The 25,034-nt window shown below is 44.5% G+C and overlaps 1 protein-coding gene across 1 annotated transcript in view; it reads left to right on the plus strand.

Annotated features, from left to right (window-relative positions):
• Window positions 1-2,773: 2,773 nt before the first annotated feature.
• The window catches only part of LNPEP (leucyl and cystinyl aminopeptidase), a 149,542-nt gene continuing 127,281 nt past the window's right edge, over window positions 2,774-25,034 (plus strand). The window contains exons 1-3 of the mRNA XM_082258796.1: window positions 2,774-3,600; window positions 15,176-15,320; window positions 24,278-24,409. Of these exons, the coding sequence (XP_082114922.1) occupies window positions 2,795-3,600; window positions 15,176-15,320; window positions 24,278-24,409 (1,083 nt within the window). The 5' untranslated portion in view covers window positions 2,774-2,794. The remainder of the gene's footprint in view (window positions 3,601-15,175; window positions 15,321-24,277; window positions 24,410-25,034) is intronic.

Raw genomic sequence — 25,034 nt, forward strand, 5'->3', positions numbered from 1 at the left:
GCGCACCGGCCTAGCGCATTATCCTCAGTAAGGCTTTATTCCCTGAAGTTGCCTTGAGGTCACATTGCTATAATCTTTTTATATGGACTATAGACTGAAGGACTTATGAATAAATGGTTGTGGAAGGAATCATCTGAGTTTCCATTATATTTATGGGAAAATTTTCTTTGATACGAGTGCTTTGGATTACAAGCACATTTCCAGAACGAATTACGCTCGCAATCCAAGGTTTTACTGTATAAAGAATACATGACATAGGATCCCAAAAGGACTATAGGTTAACTACAAAGACAGTAAAGAAGACTGCTTTTAGGCTCTGTTTGACTGAAACTCTAAAAGCATAAGTCACTGGTGTGATGACCCAAAGTGACTCATAAACCTCCTTCAGGATGGGTTCACACTGATGCGATGCGGGAACCACAGCGATACCGCATCAGAATCGAAGGCATTTCGCTTTGCGAACCCCTGTGGGTGTCAATGTAAAATTATATCAGTATACCCCCAAATCAGTTTGCAGAATGCAGATGAGAACTGTGGAATCTGATTGCATGGGTCGGAAAACTTATGCGATCCAATTCCAGTGGGGACAAAAAAATGGGCCTGCACCTTTTTGGATTGGCTCCAGTGCGAATTGAGCCATACATAATGTGTGGCTCTATTTGCACTGCACTGAATTCTCATGTCATTTTTACAGGAATCCGGTGCGATTCCTGAACATGCTATGTGGTATACCGCATCAGTGTGAACCCAGCCCTAAAGTGTAGTTAAAAAAAATGCAAATCTAACTATTTAAAATGAGACTTGAGTTATATTTGCTGGTTGGATAAGAGTACAAATTCTAATTTGCAATATCTCATTTGATCAGACTGAAAAAGAAAAATATTTTTAAACATGTGTTAATTTTTTTAGTCCTGGCAGAAAAAAAAAAAAATGTCAAAACCACTGAACTTTTACTTAAAGTGTCACTAAACCCACATCATAAAAAATATTGATAAATGATGTATTGCATGCTGTTCATACTCGCTATGAGATTCATTTTCTACAAAAAACCTGGTTGATCCTACTGCTCTCTTATCTCCATTTTCTGTTCTTGTCCCCAATTCAGCTAGGGATTTTGCAGCTGCGGTGGCAACTCTGCACATGCTCAGTTTTCAGTAAATGTGTATGCTGAGCATTTCTTCCCTGTCGCATCTGAGCACCCCATGTGACTATAGAGTCGCATATGTGGGCATATACACAGTGGTAAGCCCACTCCCTCCCTCTCCATGCCCACTAACCAGCTAAATGCTGTGGGGGCGTGGCATTGCATGTAGATTTATGGAGGCTTCACCTCCCTCTTATTCTAAGTAGGGATAGACCGATTATCGGCAAAGCTTATATATCGAGGCCGATCTGCACTTTCCCCGATATATCGGAATCGGTCCCTGAGGTTACAGATATCGCTGATATTTCGGGAAAGTGCTGTACCGGAGTGATGCCTGCAGCTAGAGGCATCACCCCGGTACCGGCGTCCATAGCCGACAGTCGGCTGTCTTGTAATGACAACCGGTGCAGCTAAGAAGCCGCTTGGCTGTCATTACAAGGAGTGGGAGGGGACGCTTTCCGCGGCTCGCCCGGGTCTCAAGTCCCACCGGGAGACCCGGGCATCTTACCTGCACGGCCGCCGAAGAGAAGACCCGATCAAAGGCGCATTCAGCTCTGATCTGTTCTCCATGTAAAAACCCGGGAGTGATGTCATGACATCACTTCCGGGTATTCGCCGCCAGGTTCAAAAAAATGACAGCATTCAGAACAGCCAAATTTGGCTGTTTTGAATGCTTTTAAGTGCAGAGGAGGGGTTTGGGGTATTTTAGACCCCCAGATCCCTCCACAACAGTACCCGTCATGTGTAAAAAAAAAAAAAAAAAAAATTTTCTAAATGTACAAAAATTTCGGCCAATAGCGATATTCAATGGCCAAAATATCGATATTGGTACAGCAACGAAAATTCGATATCGGTCGATCACTAAGATTTAAAATCTTTTATTGATATTATTTATTTTTACTCTTGTTTTAAGGCTATATTTTTATTTTGAACATGTGACCAGCAGCAGAGGACTAGAAGCTCCTCCTGCTTATGTTTCCTTTCAGACAGACTGGGAAAGAGCTGGGTCATGTGACAGTTGTAAATCAATTAGGAAAAAGGTATCGTACTTGGATGTTTTTTTTTTTTTTCTTTAATTTAAATAATTACAGTGCCATTATTTACATACAGAAATAGAAGGAACAATGTAAATTAAATGGTGTGCATGTTTAGTATCACTTTAAACACAACTTGGTTTAGGCTACATTCACACCTGAGCGTAGCGTTTTTCGCGCGTTTTTACCGCGATTTTTGCTGCGTTTTTACCGCGATTTTACCGCGATTTTTACCGCGATTTTTGTGCAGGCGTTTTTAGATTGAATAGAGATCAATGGAAAACGCCTGTAATCTGCCCAAAAAGAAGCTCATGTACTTTTTTGAGCGTTGGGCGTTTTGTAAACAGCGTCAAAACGCTCAGATGTGAACAGGGGCCATTGAAATGAATAGGATTTGTCTTGTTGGGCGTTTTGAGAGCTGATCCTAGAGCAGAAAAACGCCCCAAAAACGCCCCAAAACGCCTAGATGTGAACGGAGCCTTAAAGGGAAAGTTTATTTATGCCTTTTTGTTTTTATTTTTATTTTTTTATGTCCTGGGGCTATCGAACAACTATTAAAGAACTGATAATCCTAACCTGTATTTTATTTTCAGATCGGACCCAGTTGCCCAGAAACATGATTGAAAACAGCATGTTTGAGGAGGAACCAGATGTGGTTGATCTGGCCAAAGAGCCTACTTTAAATCCCCTGGAATCGGAAGAAGTAGAGTATGAACCACGGAGCTCGCGATTATTGGTACGTGGTTTGGGAGAGCATGAAATGGATGATGATGAAGAGGATTATGAATCTTCAGCAAAGCTGCTGGGCATGTCATTCATGAACAGGAGTTCAGGTCGGAGTAACCCTGGGAACTTCAGACAGGTTCAGGATGGACTGTGTCCTACACCTTCAGCAAGGACAGTGATAGTGAGCTTTGTGGTGGTTGTCATTGTAGTGTCCATAGTGACAGTGGTTTACCTGCTTCCAAAGTGCACATTTACCAAAGATGGATGCCATAAGAAAAACCAATCAATGGAACTGGTTTACCCTATAGCTACTAATGGGAAGCTGTTTCCCTGGACAAAAAGCAGACTTCCAAACGCGATAATACCACTGGAATATAACATTACTCTGCACCCCAATCTGACAACCACCATCTTTTGTGGTAGCGTTCAGATTAAAATGAAAATTATTGAGGACACCAAGACTGTTGTACTTCATAGCTCAGGTCTACAAAATATTGAGGCAAGTGTCAGTTTAACCGGAGGGGACACTCACAAGCTCACCGTTTTGGAATACCCATCATTTGAAATGATTGCAATGGATTTACCGGAAAAACTATCAAAAGGATCGGAATTTACAGTCAATCTTGATTATTGTTCCAATTTTTCAAGTTCTTATTACGGATTTTATAAGATCTCCTATATGGAAGCAGTTGATGGGTAATTGGCTTTCATCCTTTTTACTTCTACTACTTACAGTCAGTGTCTCCAGAAGCTCAGCTTTAAGCAGCCATGATGGGGATGGAGTGGGGTGAGACTGAACTCTGCACGCACTACCCAAAGAGTAATCTGTTTTCAGTGGAGTTCTGCTTTAGGTTTCCTAACTCCTAGTTAAAGCTGAAGTCCAGGCAAATTGCTAAACACAAATAATCTAGGTTAAATAAATATCTATCTATCCATCCAACCATTTTTTTTCCCTGAGATTTACACAGCCTTGCCTCCTAGCACCACCCTGTCTGTTGGCTGTCCTGGCTATTCCAAGTATGTATCAGATGCCCTTTCAGATTGCTGTATCTTGAGACCATCCAAAAATTTGCAGATAGACGTTTGTCCCATAAGTCAGAAATCTGCAGGGGCCTCACTGATCAGGGAAGACCCAACCTGGCCTTTTTACTGGAAAAATGTTGTGTTCAAAAACTTCAGAATATGGTGTAAAGCAGAACCAAACGTTTGCAATTAACATTAAGGCTCCATGCACACTAGGTGCTCAAAAACCACGAAAAAAAAAACCTCTAATATTTAGAGGTACAGTGCTTGCATTTGCAAAAGTGTTTAGGAGCGGTAGCGTTTTTGTAAAGGAACGGGTGACCGCCAGCATCATTTTAAAACCAGTGAATAGCGTTAAGGAGCGGGCCAGCATGATGGTTGCAGCGTCCTTATCAATGGATAACTCATCAGCTGTCAGTGGGGTTCCCCGCTGACTGCTGAATGTAAACAAAAGGAATTGCCAGTGTTCTGCTGAAAACTGAAACTCGCTAAAATCTCCAACCAGATCCCTTCCGGTGACTCTACAGCAGCAATATTTGGAGATTGGGACGAGTTGCTGTTTTCACAGAACACCGGCAGCGTATACACTACGGTACAGGGTGAGTTGAGTGTTTTGACAGAACACTGGGTAAGTAGGAAAAAAGTTGTTGCCGACATGGAAGGCGGTCATTTTTTGGTTACTAACAATGTCCACTCATTACATGGTGTACCGTAGTGTATATGCTGCCGGTGGTTAGTGAAAACAGCAACTCATTGAAATCTCCAATTTTTGCTGCTGTGGAGTCATTGGAAGGAACGTGGTTGGAGATTTTGGCGAGTTGGAGTTTTCAGCAGAACACCGGCAAAACAAAATTGAGAAAAAAGCAGGGTGGGGGTCCCCCCCTCCCAATCTCTACCAGGTAGTTTGGGTCTGGTATGGATTTTAGATGAACCACGCCAAAATTTAGGAAAAAAATGCAGTGGGGTACCTCCCCAAATTCATACCAGACCTTTAGGGGCCCCTGCGGAAGCACCTTGTCCCCATGTTAACAAGGACAATTGCCTCTACCTTACAGCCCTGGCCCTGTGGCTGTGGGGGTGCAGGGTGTACCCCAAATAATTCACTAAAAAAAAGTGTCAGAAAGTAAATAAAAATGCACACACCGTTTTTGACAAGTCCTTCATTCAAAAAAACAAACCATGTCCTCCGGAGTTTATCTATCCTTGGTCTTGATGAACACCGACTGCTGACCCGAAAAGGCTCCTGCCTCCTGTCACCAAATATGCTAAGGGGAAAGACCACCCGGTGATATCAACGGGTGACCCCCCCCCTCCCCTTGTGACCTCATCGAGTGGGGCATGCTGGGTTGACCCAGGAGTCTTGGCCATTTTTTTTTCTTTCATGTGGAGGAGGGATGGAAGGGCTTGCTCAGCTAAGCAAACCCTCATGCCTGAGCTAAGGGCAGATGGATTTCAGGAAGTAAATTCTACAGGAATCATCTGCCCTTACCCAAGATGGCCACGGCTGGAAATGCTAGGTGGTGTTTTTAAAGTAATTTCTCAACAAAATCAAGCATGGAGACATGGATGAATGGGTAAGTTTGCTTTGAGTATTCCAAATGAATAAAATAGGTTTTTTCAGTTTGTGGTGCTCAGATGCAGTTTAGTTCTGTTTTCAAGTGTGTGTGTGGGGGACAAAGGAATATCCTGAGTTCTAATGGTCTGTTTAAATTGATAATGTTTTAGTGCAGGGCCCCCTTATGATCCATGAGCTGAAGTTAGCTCATGGAGATAATTTGGTATGTAGACCTTTTTTTTTATTGGCACGGTTTGCGAACAGGAGACGCAGAGCGGTATAGTGGCAAGCTTCATTAGTATTGGAGCATTACATAGGATATTGCACTTTCTGATGAAGTTTGCTCTGGTAAATAGCGAGCTGTACTCTGCGTATGTGATATGGGAGGAGTTTGATTCGTTCGTCTGCACTTGCCAGGCCCCATCAGGTCCGCTGCTCTGGCAACCTTCTCAGTGGTTTTTAGGAACATTTCAATATTATTGGTAATTGATGCAGGCTGTTAAATTAGAGTAAAATTTGTAATGTGTGGGGCTAGTGAATTGATCTTCCCATTTGAGAGCGGGCTGGATTTGGCTTCAAATATCACTCATGCATTTTAAGGAATTTTTATTCTCTTTGTTGGCTTTAAAATGTATTTAAATAAAATACCTATATTTATAAGACCGGTGTGAAGATTGCAACTAGAGGTGCACCGAATGGTAAATGCAGGATGCACTTGGCTGAAACCCGAAAATTACAGTTTTTTATATATATATATATATATATATATATATATATATATATATATATATATTTTATAATTGTATTATATTTGACGTTTTAATATAATGAATTTAAAGCGGAGTTCCACTGAAAAGTGGAAGTGTCGCTTTAAGGACTCCTGACCACCTGACATGCCACATTTGGCATGTCATTTTTTTTTTTTTTGGGGGGGGGGGGGGGGGGAGCGGGTACCTGTCAAAACTAGGTACCCACTCCCCCCCCCCCCCCCCCCCCCCGAAAAAAATTTCTGTTCAGCTGCCTAGGCGACTCAAGCCAAAGTTCTCCTCTCCCCCTCCCTCCCTGCAATCTTCCGGGACACGTCACAGGTCCTAGAAGATTGCCCGGCCATTCAGGAAGCGCAGCGAGGCTCAGGATTGCACAGTGCGTACCTGGCTATGAAGCTGCAAGCTGTCACAGCTGGGTGCCCACATTAGTAATGCTGGCTCTGGGGAGAGCAGAGGGAGGGAGGCTTCCGGCAGGTGCATCGCTGGATCGTGGGACAGGTGAGTGTGCGTTTTAATAAAGGTCCGCAGCTACACTTTTTGCAGCTGCTAACTTTAAATAAACACCAAAACGGCTGGAACACCGCTTTAAATTATTACAAATTGATTGTTGGCCATTAGGCGGGGTTCACACTGGTGCGAATCCCGTGCGGGTTCCCCCATCACACCTGAATCGAAGACCGTTCACACTGTCATCTGCAAACCGCCGTAAACTGTATGGCTGCATTTGCGTCGCACACAGCGCATTTGATCTGCACAACAATGCGGTGCAAATCACATGTGATGTCTGTATTCGCACCAGTGTGAACCGACCATATAAGCACCTTTAGCACAAGAAAAGCACAAGAAAAATGTATACCTTTAAATTCTATGTATGTCTTTACACATAGAAACATATTGAAACATAGAATGTGTCGGCAGATAAGAACCATTTGGCCCATCTAGTCTGCCCAATATATCTGAATCCTATGAATAGTCCCTGGCCCTATCTTATATGAAGGATAGCCTTATGCCTATCCCATGCATGCTTAAACTCCTTCACTGTATTTGCAGCTACCACTTCTGCAGGAAGGTTATTCCATGCATCCACTACTCTCTCAGTAAAGTAATACTTCCTCATATTACTTTTAAACCTTTGCCCCTCTAATTTAAAACTGTGTCCTCTTGTGGTAGTTTTTCTTCTTTTAAATATGCTCTCCTCCTTTACCGAGTTGATTCCCTTTATGTATTTAAAAGTTTCTATCATATCCCCTCTGTCTCTTCTTTCTTCCAAGCTATACATGTTAAGGTCCTTTAACCTTTCCTGGTAAGTTTTTTCCTGCAATCCATGTACTAGTTTAGTAGCTCTTCTCTGAACTCTGTACTGGTCTGTTGCTCTTCCGTTGGGGTGTTAAAAATCCTACTTTCTGTATTTTACACCTCCACATTGAAATGCATTGAAAACGCAGCAAGAACGCATCATTAATGCATAGGTGTTACGTTTTTGATGTCACATGACCTATAAAAAAACAAACAAACGATAAGCAAAGTAAAATCGTGGTAAAATGGGCACAAAATCGCTGCAAATTTGTGGCGAATTCGCAGCAAAAGCGTTTTCGGCGCCTTATCGGCACCGTTCTTACTTATCGGCAAAATGGAGATAACACCATTTTCGGTCAAAATGTTTTGGCGCAGGCTCATGGGGTCATCTCTCCATCACTCTGCTCTCTCCTCCTATCAGCAAGTTCCTCGTTCGCACATGAGCAGTGCAGCACAACTGATTGACTCCTTGTGCTGCTTCTTCTTCCAGTCCAAGCTCTGCTGTGCAGGATGTTGCAAGACGCTGATACCAGATCAAATTCAGGTATTCAGGAAAAGGTGAATATGGAAGGAAGCTAAATTTTGTGTTCTGTTTTTCACTTTGCAATGAAGAAAAAATCTATTCCTATAGAAGTGAACTTGGAACTGTTATCTGCCTGCACATGTACAAAGCCCACAGTACATTGCTTTTAAAAGCAAGAAAAGCCTAAATAAGGGGGAACATGACTCTGTGCTCCCAGCCGTGCAATCTGTTCATCCCCCTGGGTACTGTAGCAGCTGTTGTCTGCATTGTTGTTTGTGTCAAAAATGTCTCCACGGCCGTCTGCCGAGAAACCATCTCAGTGGCACACATCTAGAGGCAGTGGCTGATGGAGTACACGGAGAGCACGGCTAGTAACCTTTTTGTTAAATATTAAAGTGCTCCTACTATTAAACCAACTTTAACAATCTGAAGAAAGGACTTTTTCAGGAGTGAAGCGCTAAGCCAGGCTCTTTCCAGTACTGCTTGCGTAACCAAAAATGTAAGGACTTGCTCATTTAAATTTTGTTTTCAAGGTGAGCATCAGAGTTCCTATTAAAGTGGAGTTCCGGCCTATTTTGCAACTTTAGTGATTCCTGGAGTGCTCGCTATGCTGATCAACAATTGGGCATTTTCAATTTTCTTCGGGGGGTCCCTTACCTTATTTTCAGGGCATTTTTGATTCTACTTCCTCCTTCTCCCCCCTCTGTGGCCGCGGCCACTGACATCATTTCCGCCTTTGCATTGCATCCTGGGAGCTGTTTGTCATCACTCCCAGGAGGCTGGAATCAGGAAGAACTCCCAGAACACTCCCTGGAATCAGGAAGAAGGACACAGCAGATTACACTGCGGCTTCAGATGCCCACATCCAAGATGGCCGGGCCCAGACAGCGTTTTTAAAAGTAAGATTTTGACTAAAATCCAATACTGTACACCTTTTTAGTATGAGAATAGCGGTTCTGTAAAGGGCGATGGATTAGTATTATAGGGGTATTTTTAGTTAAAAAAGGTATTTGAGGCCGGAACTCTGCTTTAAGAAGATACTCACCTTTTAGCCATGATTGCAAACAAAAGCCTGGGTATTATGTGACCAGAACTGAACGGAATGAGGAGCAGCATGTTCTCCAGGAAAGATAAAGATGGATACACAAGTAACGAAAGTCGGCCGGGTTAGTGGGAACTTGCTGACTTTCAGTATGTGTTCACTAAGGTAATGCTAGATAACCAGCATTCTATCAGCGCTTACAGCCAATGCCTGCACCGCTGATCTGTGTATTCTGACAGGAAAGGGAGCTCCCCCAGTCAGAATATGATAGAATGGCAGAAGAGAGCCGTGCATCTACATCGCTTGTGTTGATGTGAGTTTTATTCTTTCAGCCTGCTGGTTGCACAAAAAAAGAACTCAATGTGTGTACTAGGCTTAACTGTTAATTCCCTTCTATTACTCTTGATCTCTTCTGCAAAAGGAATGTTGGAGTGTCGGACCCAGAGGTAAGTATAATCCAGTAGGATCTCTAGCTTCTAGAGGAAGCTGTCTAATGTAAAATTTGTGAAAAGCCTTCCACTTCACAATTATGTGCCACTTTGTTGGTCTGACCATCACATAAAATCCCAATAAATACATTTACGTTTTGGTTGTAACATGACAAAATGTGGACAATTTCAAGGGGTATGAATGGTTTTTCAAGGCACTGTGGATATAGATTTACAGCGGGTAAAATAAGTATTGAACACGTCACCATTTTTCTAAGTAAATGTATTTCTAAAGGTGCTATTAACATGAAAGTTTCACCACATGTCGGTAGCAACCCATACATACAAAGAAACCAAAAATAGGTTCAGAAATGAATTTATGTAAAATAAAATGGAATGAGACAAGGAAAAAGTATTGAACACGCTAACTTAATGTATTTAATACTTTGTACAAAATCTTTTGTTGGTAATGACAGCTTCAAGATGCCTCCTGTATGGAAAAACTAGTGGCATGCATTGTTCAGGTGTGATTTTGGCCCATTCCTCCACACAGTTTTCAAATCTTGAATGTCCGTGGGCCACTTTTGTGAACTGATCTTTAGTTCTTGCCATAGATTTTCTGTTGCATTCAAGTCAGGTGATTGGCTGGGCCATTCTAGCTTTATTTTCTTTCTTTGAAACCTATTGAGAGTTTCCTTAGCTTTGTGTTTGGGATTATGGTCTTTCTGAAATGTCCACCCTTGTTTCATCTTCGACCTTCCTGGTAGATGGCAGCAAATTTTTATTAAGAATGTCTTTGTACATTTTTCCATTCATCCTTTCTTCAATGACATGAAGTTTGCCAGTACCGTTGGCTGAAAAACAGCCCCACCCCATGATGTTCCCACCTACAAACTTCACTGTTGGTATGGTGATTTTAGGGTGATGTGCGATGCAATTTGACCTCCAAACATGGTGTGCATTATGGCATCAAAAAGAGTTAAATTTTGGTCTCATCTGACCAGACTATATTCTCCCAGTATTTCACAGGCTTGTCTAAATGTTGTGCAGCATACTTGAAACGAGCTTCAACATGCTTTTTCATCAGCAATGGAGCCTTGTGTGGTGAGCGTGCATATAGGCCATGGCGGTTGAGTGCATTACTTGTTTTCTTTGAAACAATTGTACCTGCTAATTCCAGGTCTTTCTGAAGCTCTCCACAAATGGTCCTTGGCTCTTGGATAACTCTTCTGATAATTCTTTTTGCTTCTCTGTCAGAAATCCTGCGAGGAGCACCTGGTCGTGGCCCGTTTAGGGTAAAATGATCTTTCTACTTCCGGATTATGGCTCTAACAGTGCTCACTGGAACATTCAGAAGTTTAGAAATTCTTCTGTAACCAATCCCATCAGTATGTTTTACAACAATAAGGTTGTGAAGGTCTTGAGAGAGCTCTTTGCTTTTAACCATAGTGAGATGTTTCTTATGTGACACCTTGGTAATGAGACCCCTTTTTTTAGGCCATCAGTTGAGATTGAACCAGCTGATATTAATTTGCACTGACAAGGGACAGGATTGCTTTCTAATTACTGAGAGATTTCAGCTGGTGTCTTGGCTTTCCATGCCTTTCTGCACCTCCCTTTCTTCATATGTTCAATACTTTTTCCCTGTGTCATACCATTTTATTACATATAACTTAATTTCTGGATGTATTTGTTTTGGTTTCTTTATATGTATGGATTGCATGGGTGGTTGGATGGGTGGATAGATGGATGGAGATATGTTGCTTTTCATTTCAGTTTTAAACAGAGTGAGTTGTTTTTATAAGATACTTTAACTCTCCTATAAAGGTTCCCTTATCCTGCATAAGCTTACCTGCCTTCAACTTCCCCACTGATATGTTAGCCATCAGTAGGAATGGGAAATGCACAGTACTTAGTGGATCATTGGATTCACTTCCCTTCCTCCATCTTCAATGTGCAAATACTTGGAAATGGGCAACGTAAGCTATGCCATCACATTGAGCCGTGTAAGCTCCAACTTTAACTCGGAACTATTACTGTGTGTGTATATATATATATATATATATATATATATATATATATATATATATATATATATATATATATATATATATAATGTGTATGTACACACAGTATCTCACAAAAGCGAGAACACCCCTTACATTTTTTGTAAATTTTTTATTATATCTTTTCATGGGACAACACTGAAGTAATGACACTTTGCTACAATGTAAAGTGGTGAGTGTACAGCTTGTATAAGAGTGTAAATTTGCTGTTCCCTCAAAATAACTCAACACACAGCCATTAATGTCTAAACCGCTGGCAACAAAAGTGAGTACACCCCTAAGTGAAAATGTCCATTTGGGACCAATTAGCCATTTTTCCTCCCCAATGTCATGTGACTCATTGGTGTTACAAGGTCTCAGGTGTGAATGAGGAGCAGGCGCGGTAAATGTGGTGCGATTGCCCTCTCTCTCTTACTGGTCAGATATTAAGCTGCGTCTGTCAATGAGCGATAGAGAAATGTCCAAATTTTGCCCAAAGTGTCAATATTTTGTGTGGTCACCATTATTTTCCAGCACTGCCTTAACCCTCTTGGGCATGGCGTTCACCATAACTTCACAAGTTGCCACTGGAGTCCTCTTCCACTCCTCCATGACAACATCACGGAGCTGGTGGATGTTAGAGATCTTGCGCTCCTCCACCTTCCATTTTGAGGATGCCTCACAGATGCTCAATAGGGTTTAGGTCTGGAGACATGCTTTGCCAGTCCATCATCTTTACCCTCAGCTTGTTTAGCAAGGCAATGTTCATCTAGGAGGTGCGTTTGGGGTCGTTATCGTGTTAGAATACTGCCCTGCGGCCCAGTCTTCGAAAGGAGGGGATCATGCTCTGCTTCAGTATGTCACAGTACATGTTGACATTTATGGTTCCCTCAATGAACTGTAGCTCCCCAGTGTCGGCAGCACTCATGCAGCCCCCAGACCATGACACTTTCACCACCATGCTTGACTGTAGGCAAGACACACTTGTACTCCTCACCTGGTTGCCGCCACACACGCTTGACACCATCTGAATCAAATAAGTTTAGCTTTGTCTAAGGACAATACATGTCCTTAGTCTGCTTATCTTCAGCAAACTGTTTGCGGACTTTCTTGTGCATCATCTTTAGAAGAGGCTTTCTTCTGGGATGACAGCCATGCAGACCAATTTGTTGCAGTGTGCGGCGTATGGTCTAAGCACTGACAGGCTGACCCCCCACCCCTTCAACCCCTGCAGCAATGCTGGCAGCACTCATACGATTATTTCCCAAAGACAACCTCTGGATATGACATTGAGCACGTGCACTCAACTTTAGTCGACCATGATGAGGCCTGTTCTGAGTGGAACCTGTTCTGTTAAACCGCTGTATGGTCTTGGCCACCGTGCTGTAGTTCCGTTTTAGGGTCTTGGCAATCTTCTTATAGCCTAGGCCATCTTCATGTAGAACAACCATTTTTTTTTTTTTTTTTTTTTTCAGATCCTCAGAGAGTTCTTTGCCATGAGATGCCATGTTGAACTTCCAGTGACCAGTATGAGAGAGTGAGAGCGATAACACCAAATTTAACACACCTGCTCCCCATTCACACCTGAGACCTTGTAACACTAACGAGTCACATTACAGCTGAAAATGGCTAATTTAGCCCAATTTTATACATTTTCAATTAAGGGTATACAGGCGGTCCCCGGGTTACAAACAAGATAGAGACTTTAGGTTTGTTCTTAAGTTGAATTTGTTTGTAAGTCGGAACAGGTACATTGTTTAAGTGTAGCTCCAGCCAAAATAATAATTTACGTTTTTTGGATAGCATAGGGAAGGTTTAACACCCCTGTACCATTTGTTTTGCTGTCTCTACCCCTGTTCAGAAGATTTTCCCTCACTTTTTGTCCCTATGACAACTGGATTTTAAACATTTTGGGTTGTTGTGGAAACAAGGATTAGTGATAAGGCTTCAGTGGAGACACCTTACTTCCTCTTCCTCCCTCTGTGGCCGTGGCCAGCGCTGTCACTTCCTGCTTGCATTGATTCCTGGGAGCTGAGCGTCATTGCTCCCAGGAATCCATGCGCCTGCACCGGCCCCGCTCGTCATGTCCGGTGCAGGCGCATCATTCCCTACTAAACAGCTTCTGGGCATGCCCAGAAGCTGTGCAGGAATGACGTGCCTGCACCGGATATGACGAGCGGGGCCAGTGCAGGGCATTCTGGGACGAAGAGGACACAGAGGAGGACGCCGAAGAGGACGCGCTGGCTTCAGCTGCCCACACCTAAGATGGCAGCGCTGGACAAGACATTTTTAAGGTAAGTATTTCTTCTAAAAGGTAAGTGCGACCTGAGACAGTTCAGAGGCTATCCATTCTGAAATGCACTAGCCCTGACTGTCCCGGGGGTATTTTTAATGAAAAAAACTTTCCGAGGGTGGAACTCAGCTTTAATGGCTGTGTGTTGAGTTATTTTGAGGGGACCGCAAAAATACACTGTTATACAAGCTGTACACTCACTACTTTACATTGTAGCAAAGTGTAATTTCTTCAGTGTTGTCACATGAAAAGATATAATAAAATATTTAACAAAATGTGATACTGTATGACTAAATTTCTTTATCCATATCTTTTGGATTCCAAGCAAAAAAAAAAAAACAACCCACCAATATTGTCTAATTAATTGTCTAAATTAAAAATAGTATCACTCTATCAGTCTATATTTGGTACACAAATATAAATTGATATTTACAAAAATGTGAGGGGTGTACTCACTTTTGTGAGATACTGTGTGTGTGTATGTATTTATTTATGTATATATATATATATATATATTATATATAGTGTGTATGTGTGTGTGTGTGTGTGTGTATATGTATGTGTGTATGTATATATATATATATATATATATATATATGTATATATATATATATATATATATATATATGTATATGTAATATATATATACACACACACTGTATTTTGTCAACACCTTTTGTTCATGTAATTTATTTTGAAACAAAGTTTCCATTTTTTCTAATGTTATATTCTATGTACATGTGGGCAGCCATATTTGGTCTTTTGAATATGTATTTAACTGTTTATATTGCTTCTTATAGCTGACATTTTCCTCCACCTCCAGTGCAAATCTATCAATATGCTCAGGCTGATCAAAAAATGAATGCAGTGTATAGGCGGCCTATCTTAAGGTGTGTCGCTCCAGGATACTATCGCATTTAAAAAAATATTTTCAGGCTGTGATATTCTAACATAAAAATATTTGCTCACTGAACATGGCGTCGTAGTTAAATCCCAATAGTGAGCTGGCTGATTAGTTGGCAAAAACATCCACAGTTTTATAGTTGTTTGTTCAGTTGTGCTAAACATATGACTTTTATATATTTGTACATCTAATTTATTTGTATATGTTGATATAGCAGAAAAAGGAAGTATGATCTCTCTGGGGTGTTTTTAGTCTAATACTGTGCTGTTAGAAAACAAACATGCCTAATGCCTCTTGTATGTTCCAGTAATGTGACCTGTGCTACAATAGCCCTTATCAGACTAAACCGGGATATGGGAAGACATTATGCTAATGTTTACTTTCATGTTTGGCAGCAAAAAGTGGCTTGCAGCGACACAGTTTGAGCCTCTTGCAGCAAGAAAAGCTTTTCCATGCTTTGATGAACCAGCATTTAAATCCACATTCCAAGTGAAGATCAAAAGAACCGAAACGCATATTGCTTTATCAAACATGCCCAAGGTAATCTTGTTTCTCTCTTCTCTTGGTGCTGGGAGCTTATATGCTTTTAATGTTTTTAATTCTCTAGTGATTGATATTTAGAGGGGGTTGATTCAACAAAAAACCTTGATATATCACATAAAGTCCTATATAACTTGTCATTACACTGTACGATTCAGCTGACAAATTAAAAAAAATGGAACTCCATGAGTTTTAACCACTTGCCGTCTGCTCACGTTGAGCCTACTGCGGCAAAGTGGTTCGTTATCGTCTGACGACGTAGACCTACACTCCCCTTTCTCGGCGGCGCGCGCGCGTGCCGCCGGAGGCTTGCTCCCGCTGTATTCAGTCACAGCGGGAGTCGGGCCAGGGGAGGAGCAGCGGCGATCACCACTGCTCTTCCCCGATCGTCGGGGAATCGAGTACATAGGTAGCATAAAACAAATTGGCCAAAAATTTTAAAAAAATAGATTTTTAAATTTTTTGGGGGGGGGGAACTTCATATAAAAAAAATGTGAAAAATATTATTTTTTCAAAATAAACGCTTTTTTTGTTTATAGCGCAAAAAGTAAAAATTGCGCAGGTGATCAAATACCACCAAAAGAAAGCTCTGTTTGTGGGAAAAAAAGGAGGTAAATTTCGTTTGGGTACAGCATCGCACGACCGCGCAATTGTCCGTTAAAATCGCACAGTGCCGAATCGCAAAAAGTGGCCCAGACGTAAGACAGCAAAATCCTCCGGTGGTAAAGTGGTTAATAAACACTTTACCTTCGGTTGCCAAAGTCTAGAAAATCTAAATTTCTCTTACGTCCTCCGACAGTCGCCGCCTCTTCATATTCGTCACATATGGGGGTATTAGACTTTGCTCCGAAGGAGTAGCTAGGCAACAGAATATGTTAACAATAAAGCTTTAACATATCCCACCCTCAAGGGGTGGTCCCCTCAGTCAATACCCTCCTACTTCCTGCAACCATATCTCAGTTTTAATGTCTAGCTTGTCAGGAGTGGCTGGCTCTCTCTGTGCTGGGACTTTCTGTCCCAGACTCTTTCTTCTTTTTAATATTTTGTTTGAGTTTTCTCTCTACCTTTACTTAGCTGTTATTTTTGTCAGCATTAGTTAGTTCTTCGGACGAAGAGGATCATGCGGACTGGGTCTCGGGCTGATCCCCCTGATCGCAGGTCGTGGGTCAGTGGCTTCCCAGTCTGCCATCGAGCGTTCAGCCAGGTAACGCTCCTGGCACAGTGAACGACCCATCCCTGTTCGGTGCAGGGATGATTGGTGAGGTGGCTACCTCACCGGACGCTGTGCGGTTTCTTAACCGCCATTGTGTGCGTCTTGAATTGCGACTCTCCCTGCCTCGTGTGCAGCGGCTTGTTCGCCTGTGCGGGTTCCCCACGCCATATGAGGTAAGTGTATTTATGTGGGGACCTGTCTGTCTGGGGGGGGTCTCAGTCTGGGACTGTGTAACCTGCCTTTAATCACACTGCTTGTCTCCCTATCTCTCGGCTGCATGCTGTGGGCTGCAAGGGGGGGGGGGGGGGGGGCTGTATGACACTGTGTGTGTCAGGCTGGGCAGTGTGAGGAGCTGTGTGCTGTGGGGCATGTTTTTTTCTTGGCATGTTTGGGCATATACAGCGATCGCTGCGGCGATCTAACATGTATCCTTATATTGGGATGTAATGTGTGTGTTTTTCTGCACTGTGGAGCGGCGTTTTCGGCGCCAAACGACGCCATTTTACCGGCGCCCGCTCCGCCCGCATGGTTTACATGCACGGCGGCCATTTTCTTGTAGCCTCCATAGGCTTACATAGAGCGCCCTGGCAGCATCACTTCCTCTTTCCTGGAACACCGATCGAGGCAGCAGCAGCAGCGGGGTCTCCTCAGGTTTTATCCTTCTATTCTTGCTATCCATTGCCTGTATTCAGTCTGTATATTCCCTGTGGGGGTCTCATTGTGCCTGAGTGTGGTGCGGTGGGCTGCGCTTGCCGCGCTTGCTAAAAGGGGGCAGTTATCCCTTGGTTGTCTGGCATTACAGGGGCAATGGATTCTCAGGAGGGCAAGTTTCCTACAGTATTGGTGGAAAGCCAGGGGACCGCTGCTTCCCCCCCAGGGGGGGATTTAGCCACTATTGTGGCTGGCCTTGCTGCCCAGGTGCAAATGCTGGTGGCTGCTCAATCTACTAAACGGCCCAGAGTTGCTCTGTCCTCTGATTCTGAGGGTGAAGGTGATGGGGCTGTTCTGGCAGGGACCTCCTTATCTCGGTCCCGCTCCTCTCTTGATATAGTGGGGTCTGAGGTGGAGGCTGAAGTTGAGGGGGTTGATAATTCTCCCCCTGGCTCGCCTGAAGAGCTTGCAATCATGGATGAGTTGATTGCTTCCATTAAGCAGACGCTACGTTTACAGGACGAAGTGTGTCCCCCCGCTGCCTTGGCGGCTTATGGGACGCAGAGGAAACGCAGGACGCCGCAGGTTTTTCCCTGCAATGCTGATTTTCAGCGCGCTGTTAAGGATCAATGGCGCGATCTGCGCAAGCCTTTTGCGGTACCAAGTAAATTCAAGCTGCGTTATCCTTTCTCGCCTGCCACTGATGAACGGTGGTGTGTACCTCCGCCAGTGGATCATGCAATTGCGGTTTTGAACAAAGCCACTGCGATTCCTGCAGAGGGTTCCCCTGTTTTCCGTGATGCCACGGATAGGAGACTGGAGTCTCTTGCCCGTCATACTTATTCTGTTACGGGTTCTATGCTTAAGGCTCTGTTTGCTTCTCTTATGGCGGCCCAGGCGATCACAAGTTGGACGCAGATGCTTAGGCGCGTCCTAGTGGCCGATTCGGCCTCGGCGGCGACCCTGGATATGGTGGATCAGATCCACCAGGGTGTCATGTATCTGTGTGATGCGGACCTGGACCTGATTCCGTTGGCTGCACGTGTGCACAGCGTGGCAGTGTTGTCTCGCCGCCTGGTTTGGTTAAAATGTTGGTCGGTGGACCAATCTTCACGTAAGACCTTAGCCAATCTGCCTTATGATGGGTCTCGCCTTTTTGGGGAGTCCCTGGATGTGTTGATTAAGGGGATCACCGGGGGTAAGAGCACTCTCTTGCCCCATTTCCCCAAGGCTAAGGGGGCTTCTGGGAAGAAGCATGCTAATTTTCGGCCCCCTCAGGGGTCCTTTCGTGCCTTTCGGCCGCACTACAAGGGCAAACCGTTCAAAGGCCAAGGCTCTCAGAAGAAGCCCTGGTCTGGGAAACAGAAGTCCGGCCAATCCGGACCTACAGCCCATAACAGTTCGGCCTGAAGGGGCGCCCTCACCCAGTTTTGGGGTGGGGGGACGCTTGCTCGGTTTTCTTCAGCCCTGGTTGGCCCGTGTGCGGGACAGATGGGTTCTGGAAATCGTTCGATCTGGTTACAAGATCGAGTTTCTCTCTCGGCCGGGGAGCAGATTGTTTCCCTCAAATCTTCAATTGTCTCCAGAGCGCCTGCGGGATCTGCACCTGGCGGTGCGGGACCTGAGGGCTCAGGGAGTGGTGGTTCCGGTGCCTCATCGGGACAGATTTCGGGGGTTTTATTCCAATCTGTTCACCGTGCCCAGGAAGGAGGGCAAGGTTCGTCCGATTCTGGACTTGAAGGCTCTGAACCGCTCTGTGCGGGTTCGCAAGTTCCGCATGGAATCCCTGCGGTCGGTGGTGGCTGCCCTGGTTCCGGGGGAATTCATGGCCTCCATCGATTTGAAGGATGCGTACCTTCACATCCCCATATTCGAGGGTCATCAGAGATACCTTCGATTTGCCATTGCGGAGGATCACTACCAGTTCGTGGCGTTGCCCTTTGGTCTCGCCTCGGCTCCGCGGGTTTTCACCAAGGTGCTTGCACCGGTTCTGGCATTATTGAGGGCCCAGGGCATTTCTGTCCTGGGGTATCTGGACGACATTCTGGTTCGGTCTGCGACCAGACAGGGTCTGGAGGAGGACCTGTCCGTCACAATGCAAACTCTGCAGGAGTTTGGTTGGACGATAAATGTTCCAAAGTCGACACTGAGTCCGTCGGTTCGTCTTCCCTATCTGGGAATGATACTGGACTCGGTGCAGGCGAAGGTCTTCCTGCCGGAAGACAAACTCAGGACTCTTCAGGAGGAAGTCAGGTCCCTCAGGGACGCTCCACACTCGTCTCTGCGGACGTGCATGAGATGTCTGGGATTGATGGTCTCAGCCTTCGAGGCGATTCCTTTCGCGCAGTTTCACACGCGGGGTCTCCAAGCGGAGATCCTGTCCAGGTGGGACGGGCGACCTCAATCTCTGGATCTTCAGATCTCGTTGAGTCATCGCACCAGGGAAAACCTTCTGTGGTGGCTCCAGTCCCCGTTGGTGTCCGGGGGCAAGTCGTTTCGTCCAATCTCATGGACGGTAATCACCACGGATGCCAGCCTGTCGGGCTGGGGTGGTGTTCTGGGCGTTCTGTCCGCCCAGGGGACCTGGTCGGAGGGGGAGTCTTCCCTCCCGATCAACATTCTGGAGTTGCGTGCGATAAGGCTCTGTCTTCATCGCTGGACGGACCGGCTACAGGGCTGCCCGGTTCGGGTGCAGACGGACAATGCCACGGCGGTGGCCTACATCAACCACCAAGGGGGCACCAGGAGTGCCCAAGCGGCTCGAGAAGTGGCCGACATTCTGTCTTGGGCCGAGACTCATGTTCCGGCGATAACGGCGGTTCACATTCCGGGAGTGGAGAACTGGCAGGCGGACTATCTGAGTCGCCAGACCCTGGATCAGGGGGAATGGTCTCTCCACCCGGCTGTCTTCCAGATGTTGTGCGCGAAGTGGGGTCTTCCAGATGTGGACCTGTTCGCGTCTCGTCTCAACAACAAGGTGAGAAGGTTCGTGGCAAGGACGCGCGACCCTCGGGCAGACGCGTCAGACGCGTTAGTGGCCCCGTGGCATCGGTACAGGCTGATGTACGCGTTCCCACCGATTCAGTTGCTGTCCAGGTTCCTTCGCAGGTTACTCTCGGAACGCAACACGGTGATTCTTGTGGCACCGGACTGGCCTCGCCGGTCCTGGTACGCAGACCTCGTGAATCTGGCGGTCGACGCCCCTTGGCGTCTACCTCTTCGAGACGATCTACTGTCTCAGGGACCGATTTACCATCCTGCTTTACAGTCGCTGGCTTTGACGGCCTGGCTGTTGAGACCGAGGTCCTGAAGGAGAAGGGTCTCTCTCCAGAGGTCGTTCATACTTTGATCAACGCGAGGAAGTCTTCCTCGGGGAAGGTTTATTACCGTACTTGGAAGGCCTATTTTGCCTGGTGTGCGTCCAGGGGGTTTTCACCCCGCACGTACTCGGTTTCCCGTGTGCTGTCTTTCCTTCAGACGGGTGTCGATCAGCGTTTGGCGCTGGCTACGATTAAGGGTCAGGTGTCTGCGCTGGCCGTTCTGTTTCAACGTCCCGTGGCTTCCAACTCTTTGGTTGGCACTTTTATTCAGGGTGTGCGGCATCTGGTTCCTCCTAGGAGGGATCCTTTGCCCCCTTGGGACTTAAATCTCGTTCTATCTGTGTTACAACGTGCTCCTTTTGAACAGATCAGGGAGATCTCGTTGTCTATGTTGTCCAAAAAGGTCGCCTTTTTGGTGGCGATCACTTCGGCTCGCAGAGTGTCGGAACTGGCGGCTTTGTCCTGCAAGTCTCCGTACCTGGTCGTTCATTTGGATAAGGTGGTCTTGCGACCTAATCCTTCTTTTCTGCCGAAACGTGTTTCGGATTTCCATCTTAATGAGGATATTGTCTTGCCTTCGTTGTGCACGAAGCCTAAACATCCAAAGGAGGTGAGATTGCACTCTCTGGATGTTGTTCGGGCGATAAGGGTTTACCTTAAATCGACTGAGTCTTTTCGTAAGACGGACTCCTTGTTTGTTCTTCCAGAGGGTCCTCGGAAGGGCATGGCGGCTTCGGCCTCTACCATCGCCAAATGGATCAGGCAGACCATTGAACAGGCCTATGCTTTGCAAGGGAAGGTTCCCCCTGTGCCTGTGAAGGCGCACTCTACTAGAGCTCTGAGTACGTCTTGGGCCTGTCGTCATGGGGCTTCTGTAGCCCAGGTGTGTAAGGCGGCGACTTGGTCGACCGTGCACACTTTCACGAAATTCTACAAAGTAGATGTTCAGGCATCGGCGGATGCTTTCTTTGGCCGCAAGGTTCTTAGTGCGGCTGTTCCCTAGGGTCCCTTGTTGGGGACTCCTGGCTGTTGGGATATCTTTTGTATCCCCTGGTTTTTTTGTCTTTTCCTGGGTTGTTGCTCCTGTTGAGCACTTATTTTTGCTGTTGCCCAGCTGGTTTCCTTCCTTTGGTAAGGTTCCTTTCTTTGATGTGGAGACTGCGTTGCCTTTCGGCGCGGATGCGTTTCCCACCCCTCATGTTTGCACTGCTTTGGGACGTCCCCATATGTGACGAATATGAAGAGGCGGCGACTGTCGGAGGACGTAAGAGAAAACGGAATTTTTGTAAAATCTTACCTGTAAAATTCCTTTCTCTGAGTCCTCCGACAGTCGCCGCCCCCGCCCCTCTTTTGGGGTTTAAATGTATACTCTACTGCTATTCCACTAAAACTGAGATATGGTTGCAGGAAGTAGGAGGGTATTGACTGAGGGGACCACCCCTTGAGGGTGGGATATGTTAAAGCTTTATTGTTAACATATTCTGTTGCCTAGCTACTCCTTCGGAGCAAAGTCTAATACCCCCATATGTGACGAATATGAAGAGGCGGCGACTGTCGGAGGACTCAGAGAAAGGAATTTTACAGGTAAGATTTTACAAAAATTCCGTTTTCTGCTCCCCTGTGACCAGTCTTCTTTCTTGGGATATCGTGGCTAAAAAAAGAAAAAATTGTCTGACCGTTATTTATTTTTTTATTGTCAAAGCTATACCAGGAATTAGAACTTTAGTTTGAAAATTAAGTCCTGATAGATGACTTCAAGCTGGCCTATTTGCATGTATAGCTATATAAAACATTGAAACTAAGTGCCTATATGGTTTAAATCCAGCAATACCCTGTCTCACCCTGCTCTGCACATGCTCAGTTGCTCTCCATTTGTGGCATTTTTTTGGCATTGTGTTTAAAATCCGAACCACTAGACGTCAATCTGCTGACAGCCATACACGGTTTGAATCTGATGAACCGGCCGAGATTTGAATTGTTAATGGGCAGGCTGAATGTATTCGGTTGATTGACCGATCCACTTGGGTACAACTAGCCTGCTGGACTCTTAAGATTATATATGCCATAGCAGCCGCTAGCAATAATCACTGTCTTCTCCCGGTGGGGACGGCTTCCCCCACCCCTCTCCCACAGTGAGAAGACAATTGCTGATTCCCCTGTCAACACTGTCTGCAACCCGCGGTTTCAGGAATGAAATTTACACAGTGTATGGCCAGTCTAAAGATTTACTGCTGTTCAGGGGCTCTGGGCTTCAGCAAAATGTTAGCCTCTGGTAATTAGAAACTGAAATAATGCTGGAGGCAATTTACTCATGTGAAATGCAGGATCCTTGCTAAAGGACATACATTTTTATCAAGTTGTTATGGGTGCATTTCCACTTTAATCGAACAAGCTGAAGTTAGAAGCTGATTGGTTACTATTAATTTCTGCACCAGTTTTAGTAAATCTCCCCCAATGTGTAATTTTATCAAACCAATCAAATCGCAAACTGTTAATATGCACTTACCTTTCCGAGCGATTTTAGAATGGCATTGATTTTCCAGGGCTGAAAACATCATTTTGCATCCGTCAGGCAGCACCAAGATGTTTAGGTCATGAATTTGATCATATTTTCATAAATCTGATTTTGAGATTGCATGGTGAAAACAAAGATATGATCAATAACTTGCTGAATGTGTCATGTCATATCAATGGGTTGTTGACTATACATTGATTATATTCTTATTGGGAGAACTCAATTGGAAAATAATTTGATTTAGACACCACCAAGTTAGCATGCACTAAGATTTAGTAGAGTTGAAGAATATTTAGAGGGGGCAATTATTGGCTTGCACGTTAGTTGTTTATCCACTGAATGGAAATGTTGTGTTATTTATTTGTTGGTTATATTGCTGTATTTAACCACTTGCCGCCCGCCATATAGCAAAATGACGCGGCAAAGTGGTTGGACTATCCTGACTGGCCGTCATATGACATCCAGCAGGATAGACCGCTCTGGGCACCCCCTGGGGGGGCATGCAGAGCGGCGATCGGTGTTGCGATATGTGACTCTGACTCACCGCATCTCCAATCCCGGTAAAGAGCCTATGACGTAGGCTCTTTACCATGTGACCAGCTGTGTCCAATCACAGCTGGTCACATAGTAAATAAGAAGTGCCGTTGATCAGCTTTCCTCAGCTCGAGCCTCGCTGTTTAGGTCTTTTGATACAGACAGTGATACTAAGCCCTGCCTCCTGCTCCCTCATCACTGGTTGTGATTGACCGCAGCAGGAGCCAATGACTGGGGGGACGAGCTGCATGCAGAAGGGTTTTCTTAATGCCTAGGATGCATTAAGGTCAAAATAACATACCTTTTAGAACCACTTTAATGAGCTTTACAACAAGCCCTCACTGACTTGTGTAGCTGCAGGGACTGTGGAGAAATTCTTACCTAAATTTCACTGTAGGTGCATTAAAATTGGGATTTTAAAAAGTCAGCTCAGTTTGACTCGCCTTGATCCCCCTTTTAATCAGTCATTTGGAAGCTTTCTAATCTCTAATGTAGACAGAGTGGGTGAACAAATGATTACAGGAATGTAGACTGTAACAAATGAACTACAGTGGGTGGGAACAGCTCAAAAAATAGTGTGGGCAGGCGAGTTTGGAACTATGACAAGAAGAAATAAATACTATCTTGCCAACATAGCCATGTTTGGGAAGTATTGGTACAATTACCAAGCATCATTTCTTCTAACCTACACCTATCAGACAAGGTAACCCATTGTTTCTTGCAGATAAGCACAACCACGCTTCCAAATGGGCTGTTTCTTGATGAATTTGCCACCAGTGTGAAAATGAGCACCTACCTTGTCGCTTTCATTGTGTCTGACATGAAGAATTCATCTATCTTTAAAAATGGAACTCTTGTAAGTAACAGTTACTCCAGGGCCATGGTGTTACTTCAGTGCTACTTGTATTATATGGTACACACGGTCTAGCTGAACTGTAATTCGGGCCAAAGTTTGTGTTTGTTTTTCTTTTTTAGGGGTTGCGCAAGAGAGAAGAATTAGAACCTCTGTCAGGTTTTTTTGCTCAGGCTTTTCCAAGTGAGGGGCTGAACAAGTGGGAATATATAATATAATATAATATATATATATATATATATATATATATATATATATATATATATATATATATATATATATATATATATATATTAGGGATCAACTGATATGGATTTTTTTTCGTTGCCGATACTGATATTTTGGCCATCGCATACAATATTTTGTAAATTTTTCCAAAATAAACACAAATTTCAACACAAATCTGTTACTGAACATGTTAATGTTTATTTATTAACTTTTTTAACATTAAGGGCTCGTTCTTCACACCTTAACTGCATGAAAACTGATAGGAAAACTGCACTTGCAGAGACATCAGATTCACATTATCTGATTGTGAATGATGCATAAACTGCTGCAGTAGTGCACTCACTCACTGCAATAATTTTATATCATTACTGCAGCAGTGCAGTCAGTGGCAGCAAAACTG

The sequence above is a fragment of the Pelophylax lessonae genome, assembly GCF_965119305.1.
Source record: "Pelophylax lessonae genome assembly, chromosome: 1".
Lineage (NCBI taxonomy): Eukaryota > Metazoa > Chordata > Amphibia > Anura > Ranidae > Pelophylax > Pelophylax lessonae.